The following is a 14,630-nucleotide window of genomic DNA, read 5'->3' as shown; positions in this document are numbered from 1 at the left end:
CATCACCTGGGTCCCCTATTAACGGCAGGTTGAGGTTCGGCCTCAGGGTCAGGCGCTCCTGCTGATGCCGTGGCCACCTGTTGGGAAGGAAGAGAGGAACCAGGTTCTGCCCGGAACGGTCACTCCTGGACCCAGGACCACACGGGGAGAGGGCACAGCACCCTGGTCCTGGGGGTGCCGGGCTTTCGCCAGGAGCGCGGGCAAGAGGCGGTCATTAGTGAGCTGTCTCCTGTGCTCCGGGCGGTGGGGCTGCGCCTCCAGCTTCTCCGGCTCCGGGCCCAGGAGAAACTCCTCCTGTTAATAGCCCTGCTCTCACCCTCAGGCTGCACGCAGCTCGGAGGCTGCTCTGCTGGGAGGGGTGACTCATTGCTGGTAACTCACTCGCCACGTGTCTGATGAGGTCACCGCGAGGGTGCCTGTGGCCTAGATGCCCGGTGCGTCCAGGGTGGAAGGACGACTGGAGAAGTAGCAGTTTACGGGCTTGGTTACCGTGGGCCTTTGCTATTGCTGTTCCTCATCTGGAATGTTCTTCTCCCAGCGCTCTGCATGGCTGGCTCCTTCTTCATATTCAGCTGTCCTTCTGCACTGCCCCTCCTCGGTGAGGTGTGCCCTGGCCACGCTGGTCCCGGGCACAGACCTTCACTCATTTGAGGAGGCCCAGAGACACCGAATACATGTTTCCATGTGCTCTGCCTGGGCGCCCTGTGGGGTGAGAATGTCCCCAATTTACAGATGAGCAAACCGAGGCTGGGGGAGTTAAAGTCCCTTGAGGTCATGTGGCCAGTGAGTGCCTGGGAGGTGAACCCGGTCTGCCCGACAGATTGCCTGGTCTGTCCACGCTGCTGCTTGGGGTGGAGGCCCGGAGGTGATGCCCAGGAGAGAGCGGGAGGACGGATGGGAGATGCCGGGTCACCGAAAAGGGGGTCTCGTCCATGAAAACTGTCCATCCTTTTAAGGGAACACTTTTTGTTGTTGTTTACATTGATTTCAGAGTGGAAGGGAGAGGGAGAGAGAGTTAGAAACAGCAATGATGAGAGAGAAACACTGATCGGCTGTCTCCTGCGGGCCCCCCACTGGTTCCAAGCCCACAACCCAGGCATGTGCCCTGACGGGGAATCGAACCATGACCTCCTAGTTCCTCGGTTGGTGCTCAACCCCTGAGCCACTCGGCTGGGCAGACACCTCTGTCCTTTAGAGAATAATGCTTGGCATTTTCCTGATCTTAAAAGCTGTCACTGAAAACGTAATAATAAAAGCATAAGATGAGAGGAGCAATGGCCCATGTGCAGCCTCCTGGATAGACTGTTGTCATATGTACGTTGCCCTTTTTCTGCCGTAAGTGTGACGTTAGCAGTAGTTCATGCTGCTGTGGGACAGACACTGCCCAAAGGTTTTCTGTAGGTTAACGCATGGAATCTTCACCTCAGACCGAGAAGGTGGGATTGGTTTTTCCTGTCATGCTTTAGGTGTAGTACTGGTACGGCCTGATTAAGATTTGTTTCGCGCCTCCTAAAAGCCACCATTTCAGGCATGTCTTTTGGTATGATTTAGGGTATTTATGGAGCAGTATGGCCATCCTATGTTTTAATTTTAGAACATTTTTAATACCACAAAAAGCAGTGCCATACACATTAATATCACACCTTCACTTCCAACCCTGCCCTTGCCCCCAACTACAAGTGAAGATTCTTATTTAATTAACTGGAGCCCCGTTGAAAGAAGATTTGTGCAGGAATAGGCCTTCCTTCCCCTGGCTTCACCCCTGGCCGCCAGGGAGCCTGCAAGTCCTCATTCCCAGCTGGAACACCGCTCCTGTATCTCCCTCTGTCCCCCGCCCTTCCCTTCATAGCAGGCGTCCTACCCTGCCCACCGCTGCCTGCCTACGTATGCAAATTAACCCACCATCTTTTTTTGGGTCAATTTGCATACTCACTTATGATTGGCTGATGGTCATTGTGGATGTACAGTCAATGTGCATATTTCTCTTTTATTACATAGGATTGTTTTTTAATGCAGTAACAACATTGAACATGAGATCTACTCTCTTAATAAAAATTTTCTTATTCTCACCAGAGGATATTTCTTCCATTGATTTTTAGAGAGAGTGGAAGTAGGGGAGGAAGGGAGCGTGATAGTCGCAGAAGCGTTGATATGAGAGAAACATCAATTGGTTGCCTCCCGCATATGCTGGTCCGGGGTCAGCGTTGAACCTGCAACTCAGGGACATCCTCCTTACTGGGAATTGAACCTGTGACCTGTCAATGTGCAGGACAACACTCTAACCACTGAGACACACTGGGCAGGACTCAACAAATTTCAAGTTCACAATGGAGTATTGCTAACTATAGGCACCATGTTACATAACAGACCCCTGGACGTATTCACCTTGCATAACCTGCATTACTGAAATGTACCTGTTGAATAGCAACTCCCCACTCGCCCTTCCCCAAGCCCCTGACAACCACCAGGCCCCGCTCTGCTTGTGTGCGCCTGACGATGTAAGGCGCCGCAGAGCCGTGGGCTCAGACAGGATCCATCCTTCTGGGACTGGCTTACCTCACTCAGCGTGAGCCCCCAGGTCTCAGCCTGCTGCAGCTGGCAGGGCTTTCTTCTCCTTATGACTGAGCAACATGCCATCGCACGTCCGTACCGCGGATTCTTCATCCCTGCATCGGGTCATGGGCGTTGCCTGTTTCCACGTCTGGCTATTGTGAACAACGCTGTAAGGGATACGCGGTGCGGCTCTCTTCGAGATCCTGATTTTAATTCTTTGGGATAAAAATCCGGAAGTGGGGTTCCTGGGGTCTTATAGAAATTCTATGTTTAACTTTCGGAGGCATCGCCACATTGTCTCCTCCAGTGGCCGCACCACGTGGCGCTCACACTGACCGTGCACGGGCTCCACGTCTCACCGCCCCGTGCTGGCGCGTGTGTTTGCCGGTGGCCACGCCCAGGTGCGGAGGGATAGCTCATTGTCCTTTTCATTTGCGTTTTCCTGATGATTAATGAGGGAGGGGCTGTTCTTATCGCAGAATTACAGAATAGAAAACAGATGTCCAGAGTGAGCTGACCTAAGGTCACAGGACTGACTGGTCACAGGACTGTACTTACTGAGGCCCTACTATGCGGCTGGTATGTATGCGTCAGAGCTGGGACTTGAACCCGGACCAGAGAGCCCTGGGCTGTGCTGGAGTGCCCTGGGCGGCCCTGTCTTCCAGGCGCTTCATGAACCTGTAACCCTGCTGTTTTGGGTTCTGCCCTTTTCTCCTGATGTCCTATTAGAACGTTCTCATAGCATTGAACCTGCTTCTAAAACACGGCTGTGATTGGTGGCGGAGTTGGGGGGCAGCCACAAATGCTTCTATCACCCACAGCAGCCGTCGCCAACCTATGATTCGGGGCCGCTGCTGGTCCCTGAAGCCCAAAGGCTGGCGACCCCTGAGTCCTACAGCATCTCTCTGCACTTCTGGGGACCACTCAGCCCAGCTCCAGCCAGTGGTTCAGGAGGAAACTGTCAATCACCATCCAGTGAAGGGGGGCCATGTGACCAAGTGGAGCCAATCATAGTGCCCCATGCCCTGGCCACATGATTGGTCCAGGTGAGGTGGACCAATCAGAGCCCTCCCTGGTCTCTGCTCCTTTCCAAGCCTTGGGGATGTCAAAGGCTGGGGCGGGAGTGGCAGAGCCCTTGGCCTGGAGCAGGCTGCCAAGAGAAGGCTGGCAGGAGAGGAATCAAAGGTGACGGAAGGGCAGAGGCCAGAGGGAGGAGAGAGAGTGGGCTGGTGGGTTTTGATTGCTTGGGTGCAGCCCCCACGCTGTGCGGACCTGCCCTGGTTCCCATCCGGGGTCCTGGGGGTCCCGGTTCCGGTCCTTTCCGATTAAGCCGGTTGGAGTGTGTCCCCACCCTGTTGGTCCAGAGGAGACTCCAGAGCCCTGCCTGCCTGGGACGCACTTCCCAGACCCAAGAGGAACCATTCGTATGAGCGCCATTGAAAATGAGACCGTTTATTAAAAATCAATATGTTTTTTAAAAAAATCAATGTTTTTATGATTTTTTAGAGGGAGAGAGAGGGAGAGAGAGAAACATTGATGAGAGAGAAACATCGATGGACTGCCTATTGCATGCCCCCTCCTGGGGACTGAGCCTCCAACCCCCGGGGCATGCAGTCTGACCAGGAATGGACCCGGTGACCTCTGAGTGCGTGGGACGAGGCTCAATCACTGAGCCACACCGCTGGGCACAAATGAGGTCCTTCCTTTTCCACTGAGAAGAGGGCTTGGCAAAGCCCCAGGCTCAGCTGTAGCGGGTCCCCTGGGCGGGGACGCAGGGAGTGTATGACTCCTTGGGGAAGGCCGGCGGCCTCTAGGAGCGGTGCCCACATCTATGCGATCGCAGGAGCCAAGCCGATCCTGTTGTTGGCCCGATCGAAAATGGTGAAATAGAGCCGCAGGAACACGTCCCCCAGGATCCAGAGGCTGGAGCTGTCCGAGGTGTACAAGTTGGTTTTGCAGATGCCCGTCTGCTCCTGCAGGGGACGAAGCACAGCTCTCAGCCGTCCTCACCACCACCCCGTCGGGCCTGGGCGGCAGCTTTATGCCGCCTTCCCCTGGCCCGCCACTGGGCAGTTTGGTGTGAGAGAATCCCTGCCTGCTCCCCTGCACCCCGCTCGTCCTCCAAGACCAAGCCCAGCGCCTGGGCAGCCTTCCCGGGCCCATGCCCCTCCTTGGCACTGCCCGCTGGGTGGGGAAACTGCCCTGGGGCTCCCTGTGTCTTAAGCCTCAGCACACGGGCCTATGGGGTACCCCTGGCTCAGCTCCTGGGGTGCCCCCAGGGTTCGGGCTGAGAGATTTTCAGTTGCTCTCTCCATGGGCTGCCCCAACCTCCTCAGCACACCGTGGGGAACCGGCACTTCTTGAGCCTCGACTCTGTGCCAGGCACTGCCGGTCACTGCACCTTTGTTCATGTCAGCGTCTCACCACCCCACAAAGGGGGCTTGGTACCCATTTCACAGACAGGGAATTGGGGCCAGGCTGGGGGCATTTGCACCCTAGAACTAGGGTGACCCAAGTCAGGACACGTTGAGATGGGAGGAAATACAGTTCATGATTAAGGGGGGACACGGGGACTGTCCCCAGCCAGCCCCCCTGTCCCTACTCTGACTGTGTCCGGGTTACTGCCTACGTTCCTGTCCTTCGGTCCGATGCCCGGGGTGAACTTTGAGGGCAAGGCCATTAGCGCGCCCTCTCCTGGAGCCCGGCCCCAAGCCAGCACAGGGGGCCGCTCAGAGTTCTCTGAGGGTGATGGGTGCCCACACCCCCTTCTATTAAGAGGCTGTGCTGTGGGAGGTGCCCTCCCAGCCAGGGATGCTGGCCAGCATCTGCAATGGCATGGACTCGCCTCCAGGGGGCGGCAAGGAGCCCCGGCCCATCAGGTCCCTCCAGTCCCAGATCTGAGAGCAGCCCCCAGGACAGGCCCTCACCCTCCGGATGTAGGCGCTGGCTGGCACTGGGTACGCGACGCCATTGATGGTGAAGACGATGTCAGGCAGGCTGTGGATGGTCTCGCAGCTGACGACGTACTGTCAGAGAGAGAGGGAGAGGGAGGATGGCCCAGCGGGTCCTTCTGTGTGTGGGGAGCCCGGGGTCACCCTGGGCGTGACCTCTCACCCAGCCGGTTCTTCTGTTCTGGGCGCTGATGCTCCTCAGAATGTTGAGGATGGGGTTGGTTGGGCCAATCACCAGCGTGGTCCCGGTATCCATAATGGCCTGGCAGCTGTCAGCACAGGCCATGACCTTGCCGTCCATGGAGATGCTGAGGGACAGAGCAGGCGCCAAGGTCACTTGTGGCCTCTCCCACCGCGGCCCCTCCCTGCCGCCTGGGAACAGCCTGCAGCTCCCGCCGGCCTCTGTGTCCCTGTGTTCCCCCACACTGACCTTGCTGGGCCTCCTCTCAGGTCTGGAATGCATTGTGCTCTCTGTGGCCCAGGGCCTTTGCACGGGCTGTCACCCTTCCTAGACCCACCCCTGCCCCTTTGTCTGGCTGATCTGTCCTGTCCTCCAGGGTCCAGATCAATCATTCCTTTTTCAGGAAAGCGTTCCCGCCAGATTAGATCAGGCCCCTCTCCTCCCCCAGACTTGACCTGCAGAGCCTTCCTGGTTTCCAGGGTGCATCGGGGTGGGAACCCTGATCGCTGCGATGCGGTCGCTCACGTGTATCTGCCCTCGTAGTCGGAGAGCAATCTGTGCCCTCTGCCCCTCCTGCGCCCGTGCCCAGCGCACAGCGCATGCTCCATGGTGTTTGCCGAGGGAGTGACAGGGCGCGTGAAGGAATGAGGTCAACTGGAGACACGACCTGCTGTCCGACCAGTTAGGAAGGCCACACGGTAAAGACGGAGGTTCCCGGGACGCAGGGGCTCGGAGAGGTGGGAGGGAGTGTTGTTCCCCCCTGCCTCGCCCCCTCTCCCCCAGAGCCCTGGCCAGGCGACACCTGAGCCGGCCCAGGGTGCGGGTCGTTGGCCCCGAAGCACAGTTCAAGCTTCTGTCTGACCGTCTTACACGCCCCGCCTCAGCGATCGCCCCCGGTTCTCAGCCACCCGGGTCCCCGGTTCCCGGTGCTCTCGGTCACGTCCCCTGCCCCTTGGCACCCAGGCCGGGTGGGTGGGGGTCCGTCTGTGTGATTTGGTGTCAGGCCCTAGGATGGGGTTTCTTTTGGCCGGGAGGGTTCTTTTCAGGTCAGTGGTCGGCAAACTGCGGCTCGTGAGCCACATGCGGCTCTTTGGCCCCTTAAGTTAATAGCAATGTACCTACCTATATAGTTTATGTTTAAAAAATTTGGCTCTCAAAAGAAATTTCAATCGTTGTCCTGTTGATACTTGGCTCTGTTGACTAATGAGTTTGCTGACCATAGCGTTCGGTGGAGGGGCCTCCCGCTTGCCCAGGTCCCCTGTTTTCACCTGGCGCCCCGTGCGCTGGGAACCCCTCCGGTCCGGGAACCTGGGATGTCCCTGTTCCGACAATGGAATTCTCCTTGACCCCTTCTCACTGCGCTTGGCCCAGTCTGGGGGTGCAGCCCTCCCACGCTGCCCCAGCCGCCGCCCTGAGGACTGGGCACCGGGCCTGTCCCTCCTCCTGGTGCTCCGTGACGCGGGCCGATCCCGTTTCTTTGGTCAGGACCCTGCTCAGGGAGGTTATGAACCCTTGTTGGTGAGCGTGCCTGTGCGTGTCTCTCTCTGTGTGAGTCTGTGTGTCTGCATGTGCGTGTGCGTGTGCCTGTTCCGGTGCGAATGTCACTGGTGTGGCTCTCAGCGGGGGGTAGGGGGGCTTACCTGTCCACAGTGACCTGCCAGTAGCCCTGCACGCTCACCGGCACCCACTGGAGCTCGCCCCGGTAGTAGGAGGGGTCCACGCCGCCGAACATCACCACGCTGCCGTTCTTCTCATTGCTGGTGGGAGGGGGGGGGACTCTTGTGAAAGAAGGATGGTGGGTGGCGTTTGTCCAGCTCAGTGACTGGGGGGTGCACTGACCAGCGGCCACCCAGCCACACAGCCCAGGGCTCCACGGAGCAGGCACTGCTGGGACCCCCACGGCTCCGATGGGAACTGGGCAGGAGGGCTGAGCACAGCCCGAGGTCGGCCCCCTGGCTACTGAGGAGCAAAGCCAAGGTTTGAACTTGAGATTCTGGCTGGGCTTTGGCCACTCACCTCTCTGAGGCCGGCCAGGTCCCCCCTGCAGCCCCAGCGCTCGAGGCGCGGCCGGAGGCTCTATGCGGAGGGGCCCGGGCGGGCACTCAGGCTCCCCCAGGCTGGCTCACAGGCCTGTGTCATGCTGCCCACGGCGCCCACACTCACTGGGGCCACACGGCCCGCTGCCCTGTCCTGAAATTCCTCGTAGTTTTTGAACGAGGCCCCCACATTTTCATTTTGCACCTGTTTTTGCAATGCAGTCACCAGACCCGGGCTCAGGGGAAACCGTGGCTGAGGGGAAGGAAACACCCCTGCCCGCCTCTCCCTCCGGCTGCGTCAATCCATCAGCACACCCCGTGGCCTTTCCCTTCCCCCTGTGTCCTGACTCCTCCACGGCTCCCCCTTTCCCAGCCTCCCTGGTCCGAGTTCCTGCTCTCTCTCTCCAAACAGGCTGAGCAGCCTCGTCCCTGGCCTCCCTGCCTCCTCTCTGGTCCATCATTCTGCAGCCAGCGCCTGGGGGGAGCTTTCAGAATCATAGGTGGGATCATGTGTTCTCCCTGCCTAGGCCCCTGACAGAGGCCTCCACTCCCACCGAAAACAAAGCCCTGGGCGGCCTTGCCCCTGCCTGCCCCTCACACTCCATGCCCACCTCGGCCTGCCCCTCCCACCCTCCCTCCCCGCTCCAGCCACTCTGCCCTGCTGGTCCTCTGTTGGGCCTGGGCCTCCTCTCCCCCATCGCCAGGCCTCGTTCAGAGCGGTCCTCACACTGCCCTTCTGAAGCCACGCTCTCATCTCTGTGGTTCTGTTACCACGTTTACCGCTTTCCCAGAACCAGTCACCACCTGGCATGTGTGACCTTTTCCCTTTATTTATTTACTTGCTTCTTGTCTGCCTTTCCTCCCTCTCACCTGTCTGCGTCACGTGCACAGAGCAGTACCCAGCGCATAGTAGGTGCTCAATGGATATTTGTTAAACGGCTCACCTCCTTGACTCGGTCCCAACACCCCAGAGGCTCAGCACATGCTGCAGAGCCTGGAGCTCAGGCCCCCACAGAGCCCACAGCCTCACCCACACTCTGCGTCATACACACCGTCTGCCCGCCGGGTCCCCCTCTGGCCTGTGCTGCTCCCTGAACCCGCTCCAGACCCTCAGCCCGTCAGGGAGGGTAGCTCTTCCAGTGCCGGCGCAGTGACTGGAGACCTGCTGATGGCCTGACCACCCGCCAGAGGGGACGGCCCCGCGGCCGAGTTAGGGTCCCGCCACTACCAGTGTGGTCGGGGCAATTTTGTACAAGCTCCTCTGTGAGCCTCAGTTCCTCAGTTTCCCCGTCCATCCAAGGAGGGACTAGATGTACAGGGGTCGGCAAACTTTAAAAAATGCTAGATTATGCCCTAGCTGTTTTGGCTCAGTGAATAGAGCATCGATCGGCCTTCGTACTGCAGGGTCCCGGATTCGACCCCTGGCCCTGGGCGGGGCGCATGTAAGAGGCAATCAATCGATGTGTCTCTCTTGCATCAATGTTTCTCTCTCTGTGTCTCCCCTCCTCCCTTCCACTCTCGAAAAATCAATGGGGAAAAATCCTCCGGTGAGGATTAACAAAAAGTAAAATAAAGTAAAAATGCTAGATTGTCAATATTTTGGGCTCCGCTGGCTGCGCGATCTCTATGGAAAGTGCTCGATGCTGCCATTGTAGCGCAGAAGCAGCCGCAGACAGGATGTGACTGAAGGAGCAGGGCTGTGTTCCAATAAAACTTTATTCATAAAAGCAGGTGGCGGGCCACATGTGGCCGGGGCCACTATTTGCTGACCCCTGGAGTAGACTGCCCCTCAGGAAACATGGGGCCGGGTTGTCTACTGTTTCTCAGGCGCCTGAAGGCATCGGGGAGGGGCTTGCCCAGCAGGCTTACCTGCTCAGGTAGAAGGCGAAGAGGTTCTCAGATATGAGGCCTTGGTTCCACATGCTGTCGAAGACCGGGGTGGTGTTTCTGAGGGCGATATCGGGGTAGGCCAGGCCCAGGATGCCGTCATAGCCCGAATATTCCCAGGACATGCTGAACTTCAACCAGCTCAGGCCAAATGCCTGGGATTTGCACACAAGGTCCCCGATCTGTCGGAGGAGGGTGGTCTCATGTGAAGGTTTGGGAAGTCGAGCTTGGGCTGGGCCGTGGGGGAGGAGGGGGGTGATGCTACCAGCACCCCAGGCATCAGCTGAGGTGCGGCTGCGCTGGAGGTGCCGGAGCAGCACGCACCGTGCATATCCAACTGACGCCCGCCCTCCTGCTATCAGCACCCCAGGCAGTAAAACACCCCCATCCCCCTGCAGGGCGGGCCGACTGGGGAGTGGGCCAAGCGGCCCCCCCTTGCAGGCCCCAATGAGCAGAGAGCGGGAGCGTGTTGTTTTTGGCGTTCCCGGGATCTGGTGGCAGAAACCGAGTGAATTCGCTGCGGTTCCCTGTGGGTCCGCCCCCCAGGTGTACACAGGGCCGCCGAGTTCTCGTGAAAAGGCTGCCTGGGTCCTCGCCGCTTTGCTGAGTGGATAGAGCGTCGGCCTGCGGACTGAAGGGTCCTGGGTTCGATTCCTGTCACGGGTTGTGGGCTGGATCCCAGTAGGGGGCGTGCAGGAGGCAGCCGATCAATGATTCTCTCTCATCATGGATGTTTCTCTCTCTCCCTCTCCTTTCCCTTCCTCTCTGCGATCAATGAAAAAAAAAGGCTACCTGGGAAACACGTGTGTGTGTGTGTATGTGTATGTGAATGTGTATGCATGTGTGTGCACACATGTGTGCCCGTGTATGTGTTTGAGTGTGTGTGTGTGTGTGTGTGTGTGTGTGTGTGTGTGTGAGGCACTTTGGGCAGGAAGCCCAGTTTTTCTAAGATTCTCAAAGGCCCCCAAAGTAAGACCTTTTACTCAGGACCGTCCTGCACCCCTGGCCATGCTTCCTCTGCCCTGGTGTCTGGAGCCCTCGGCAGCCCGTGACACCCTGGATACGCTCTCCCCTCTCCCGGAAAATCCCCCACAGCTGCCCAGCCCTGATTCGCACCCCAGCTGTGCTGCTCCAGGTGTGGGCCTTGGGCAGGCCCTCCCCCTCTCCCTGCGGTCCCTCCTCTGCATGCAGGTAGCAGTAACGCCTGCCCCGTGGGGTTGTTGCAGGATCAGACACATTATTACCACGGACGTGCCCAGCACAGAGCTTGGCACAAGCTGGGAATATAAAAATGGCTTTTCTGCCCGGCTAGCGTGGCTTAGTGGCTGAGCATCGACCTATGAACCAGGAGGTCACAGTTCCATTCCAGTCAAGGGCACATGCCAGGCTTGTGGGTTCGATACCCAGGGGGGCCTGCAGCAGGCAGCCAGTCAATGAATCTCTCACATCTTTGATGTTTCTATCTCTCCCTCTCCCTTCCTCTCTGAAATCAACAAAAATATATATTTAATAAAAACAGGTTTGCCCTCACCTCTCCCTGCTCCCAGCAAAACCAGTATCATGCTCACCACGGGCAAGAGCTGCAAATGCCCGCCTCCCGTGCCATAACCGCTCGCTGGGTTGGCCACTCAGGGAGTTTGTCCGCAGGGCGCTGTCTCCCCACGGCAGACGGCCAGCCCCTGGGGTACTCTGGGGGAGACGGTGCGTCCAGCTGACCCTGCATCTGGTGCCCTGAGCAGTGAGCAGAGGTCGCCAGGCCCCGCCCTGCCGCAGCCCCGCTCCGACTCACCCGCACGTCGTCGTAGCCCAGCATCCCGTTCACTTTGCCCCACCCTTTCGGCAGCTCAATGGGCTGATCCGTGCTCCGGAATGTGGACGATGCCCGAGGGTCAAAGGTTCTGTCTGTCACTGTGGATGGAGAGCGAGTGTCCTTCAGCTGCCAGAGCTGGAGCGGGGGATGGGGGCGGGGCCGGGGGCGCGGGCACTCACCACAGATGGGACTGGAGCAGTAGATGGAGGGCACCAACAAGTCAGCCGAGCCCGTGTCAAAGGTGACCTTGAACTCCTGAGGGGGTGTTCCAATGCTGATGGTGCCAACGTAGTACAGCTGCCGGGCGGGGAGGGCGGTTAGGCCAGGCCGGGCTGCCCGGTCACCCCTGATCCCCGAGGGGCCTGCCTCGATCAGGGCGTCCCTGTCTCCTGGGATCCCTATCCCACCACCGCACCGCACAGCCACGGCTCAGGCGGTGCCTTCATTGGAATGTTTCCCACTTTCCCCCGCCACTCTCTACATCCTCGCAGCCTTCACGGCCCAGCTGGCCTGCTCCTTCCTCCAGGAAGCCCTCCCAGGTCACCCAGGCCACTGTCTCCCAACTCAACGCCGGTGATGTCACTATCACAGGCGGCCTTTTATTTGGCGTTTATCTTCTTGCAGAAAGGCCAGACCCTCTGTTCTCCGCAGCCATAGCCACACTGCTGGTGTTTTATGGCCTCCCCACCGCAGGGGCTCAGGGACTCTTTGCTGGGGTCGTTCTCGGGGCGTCCTCTGCCTGGGGTGTCAAACTGGAGTCCCCGGGGAGGCAGCGGTGCGTCTTGTTCAGAAGGAACAGAAGCTGCCCAACAGGCACCTGGTCCGCAGGGCCCAGCGACGTGTCCTTGGCGCAAGACGGAGGTCTGCCTGCCGCCTGACCATGGCTGGACTCGGTCACCACAGACCAAGGCCGAGGGGGAGTGCCTTCTCCCCGGGGAGGGACCCCTGCTCCCTGGCTCTGCTGCCTGCAGGAGCCCCGCCCCTCCTGGTCCCAGCCCTGGGTGAACCCCAGTGCTGGGCCAGCTCCTAGGGAAGGCTGCGGGCTGCGCCCCGCACACTCACGTCCAGGTAGTTCCTCATGGGTTGCACGGTGACGCCCTCCCCGCTCAGGAACTTGTAGGCGTGGCTGTAGGGGTGCCGCTGGAGGTAGTCTCTCAGCAGGTCCTTCTCCCGCAGGCTCTCCCGCAGGGACTTGATCTTGGTCAGAGGGATGCTTCCCGGGAAAGACAACCAATCAGACAGAGCTCCCACCCCGCGGTTCAGTGTGGCCGCCACGCCTGGCCTTGGAGGCGCACCACGTCTTCCCGAGGATGTTCCCGGCCATCTCATGGGGGCAGCCGCCCAGCTACCGCAGGCAAAGGCGGGCAATGGGCCCAGGTCTGAGCGCGGGGCCTGCTGCGGCCCCGGGGAAGCCACAGGCCCGTGCGCAGCCTCCGATTCCCCGTCGTAAAGAAGTGGGGTGAGGACAGCCTCCCGCGGGGTGTCTGGGGCTTTGAGGGAGAGGATGGATCGAAGGCCCCTGACCGAGGGACCTTGACCCTGAGCCAGTGCTGTCGCCATTGTCATCTGACCAGCTCCCTCTCCAAGAGCCCTGGAGGGAGCGGAGTGGGAATCACCCACTTTTACAGGAGGAACCTGAAAGGCAGGGGGTTCGTGACCTGGCTGTGGCCACCAGCAAAACTGGTCCTCGGGGGACCCCTCCGGGCGCTTCTCCAGGGTCAAGCAGAGGGGAGGCTGGAGGTGGGCGAGGGTGCCCGGAGATGGGGAAGAAAACGTCCCCCGACGGGACCACCCACACAGCTGCTCCGGTGGTGCCCTGAGGAATCCTGGGGGCCCCATCCACACAGGGGCAGCCTAGCGTTGTGCAACCCCCAGTCCATCCCCGGACCCTGGCCCCACAGTGCGCGTGGGTAGCTACTCATCATGCATGGAGATGTGGCCCTGGCCAGTTTGGCTCAGTGGATAAAGCGTCCACCATCGGACCAAAGGGTCCTGGGTTCGAGTCCGGTCAAGGGCACGTACCTCGGTTGCAGGCTCCTCCCTGACCCAGGCCTTGGTCAGTGCTAGTGCGGAGGCAACCAATCAATGTGTTTCTCTCACTTCGATGTTTCTCTGTCTCTCCCCTTCCCATCCACTCACCCTAAAAATCAATGGGAAAATATCCTCGGGTGAGGATTAAAAAATACAAAAATACAGGGAGACGCGGACTTTAGGACCGGGAATGGTGGCGTTCCCTTGTCCACCCCTGGGCGGCGGAAGGAAGGACAAGCGGACAATGTGAGAGGCCGGGAGAGAGCTGTCCCCATACTCACGTGACCAGGCACTCGGAGAGGGCCACCAGGCTGAGGAACCCGATCCACCTCATCGTGCGTTCTTCCCTGGGTGGCGTCCTCCGGAAGGCTCGGGTTTGGAGCGTGCGGGGATGGGCCAGCGCTGCCCATATATACGCTCTGACCTGCACTCGTGATCCGCCTGCGAGGGCTGCTGACGGCCCTGATAAAACACTACATGCCTCCCGATAAGATCGTTATTCCCATCAGCACTGCAAACCTCCTGATAAGATCTTTATTCCCATCAGCATTCTGGTATGCGGGGCGGTGCGGGTGGAAGACTTAGAAAAAGTTCAGAATACCGAGATCTCTATCATAATCTCTTCCTTGGGGCATGGCTGGGGGACAAACCCAAACCACATGACCTCCCAACGAGTGGGGAGATGGGTGCTCACTTGGAGGTAAAGCACGCTAATCGTATCTACTGAAGAGGGAATATGCTAATTGACCATCACTCGGTCACAAAGTGACTGCACCCACAGCTGAGGCCAAGTTCCCATAAGGATTGTAAAGGAGCAAATAGCAGGGACCTGAGGCTTCGCCCTCCCCTACCCTCGTGGGACTTGACACGGGACCTCAGGCTGTGCCCCCCATCCAGCAGAGATTGACAGGGGACCTCAACTTGAACCCACAGTGCTGGGTCGGGAACTCTGTCCACAACAATGCCCAGTAGGTGGCGAGGCTTCACTGAGGATCTCAAGGCCTGCCCTCCGCCCGGATCTGGCCTGGGGGACCTCAGGCCACGCCCCCCGTCCTGGGACCAGGCCAGGATACCTGAGGCTACGCCCCCTGCCTTGAAGGGCTTGACAAGGGAGGGACTCGCTGGGTCTGGATCTAGCCCAATGAGGGGGGTGTGCGGCAGAGTCTGGGTCCTACGCGATT

The 14,630-nt window shown here is 59.3% G+C and overlaps 1 protein-coding gene across 1 annotated transcript; it reads right to left on the bottom strand.

Moving 5' to 3' along the window:
* Positions 1-3,985: 3,985 nt before the first annotated feature.
* On the bottom strand, positions 3,986-13,873 carry LOC307109674 (pepsin F-like). The gene is made up of 9 exons (XM_079788517.1): positions 13,731-13,873; positions 12,481-12,631; positions 11,598-11,715; positions 11,398-11,516; positions 9,591-9,790; positions 7,326-7,442; positions 5,668-5,812; positions 5,481-5,579; positions 3,986-4,526 (listed from the first exon to the last, which is right to left on the bottom strand). Exons 1-9 carry the CDS (start codon positions 13,781-13,783, stop codon positions 4,383-4,385), a joined length of 1,146 nt encoding a protein of 381 aa, XP_079644643.1. The 5' UTR covers positions 13,784-13,873; the 3' UTR covers positions 3,986-4,382.
* Positions 13,874-14,630: the final 757 nt, after the last annotated feature.

Source organism: Cnephaeus nilssonii, assembly GCF_951640355.1.
Source record: "Cnephaeus nilssonii genome assembly, chromosome: 13".
Taxonomy (NCBI): domain Eukaryota; kingdom Metazoa; phylum Chordata; class Mammalia; order Chiroptera; family Vespertilionidae; genus Cnephaeus; species Cnephaeus nilssonii.
This window is presented reverse-complemented; position numbering and strand designations above follow the sequence as displayed.

What these genes read in the sequence shown, in the direction of transcription:
- LOC307109674 (XM_079788517.1), bottom strand. Translation starts at nt 13,783, where the DNA reads ATGAGGTGGATCGGGTTCCTCAGCCTGGTGGCCCTCTCCGAGTGCCTG. An exon ending in CCATGAGGAACTACCTGGAC is followed by an intron (nt 11,716 to 12,480) that starts GTGAGTGTGCGG and finishes CCCGCCCGGCAG; the next exon opens with CTGTACTACGTTGGCACCAT. An exon ending in CTGCTCCAGTCCCATCTGTG is followed by an intron (nt 11,517 to 11,597) that starts GTGAGTGCCCGC and finishes CTCCATCCACAG; the next exon opens with TGACAGACAGAACCTTTGAC.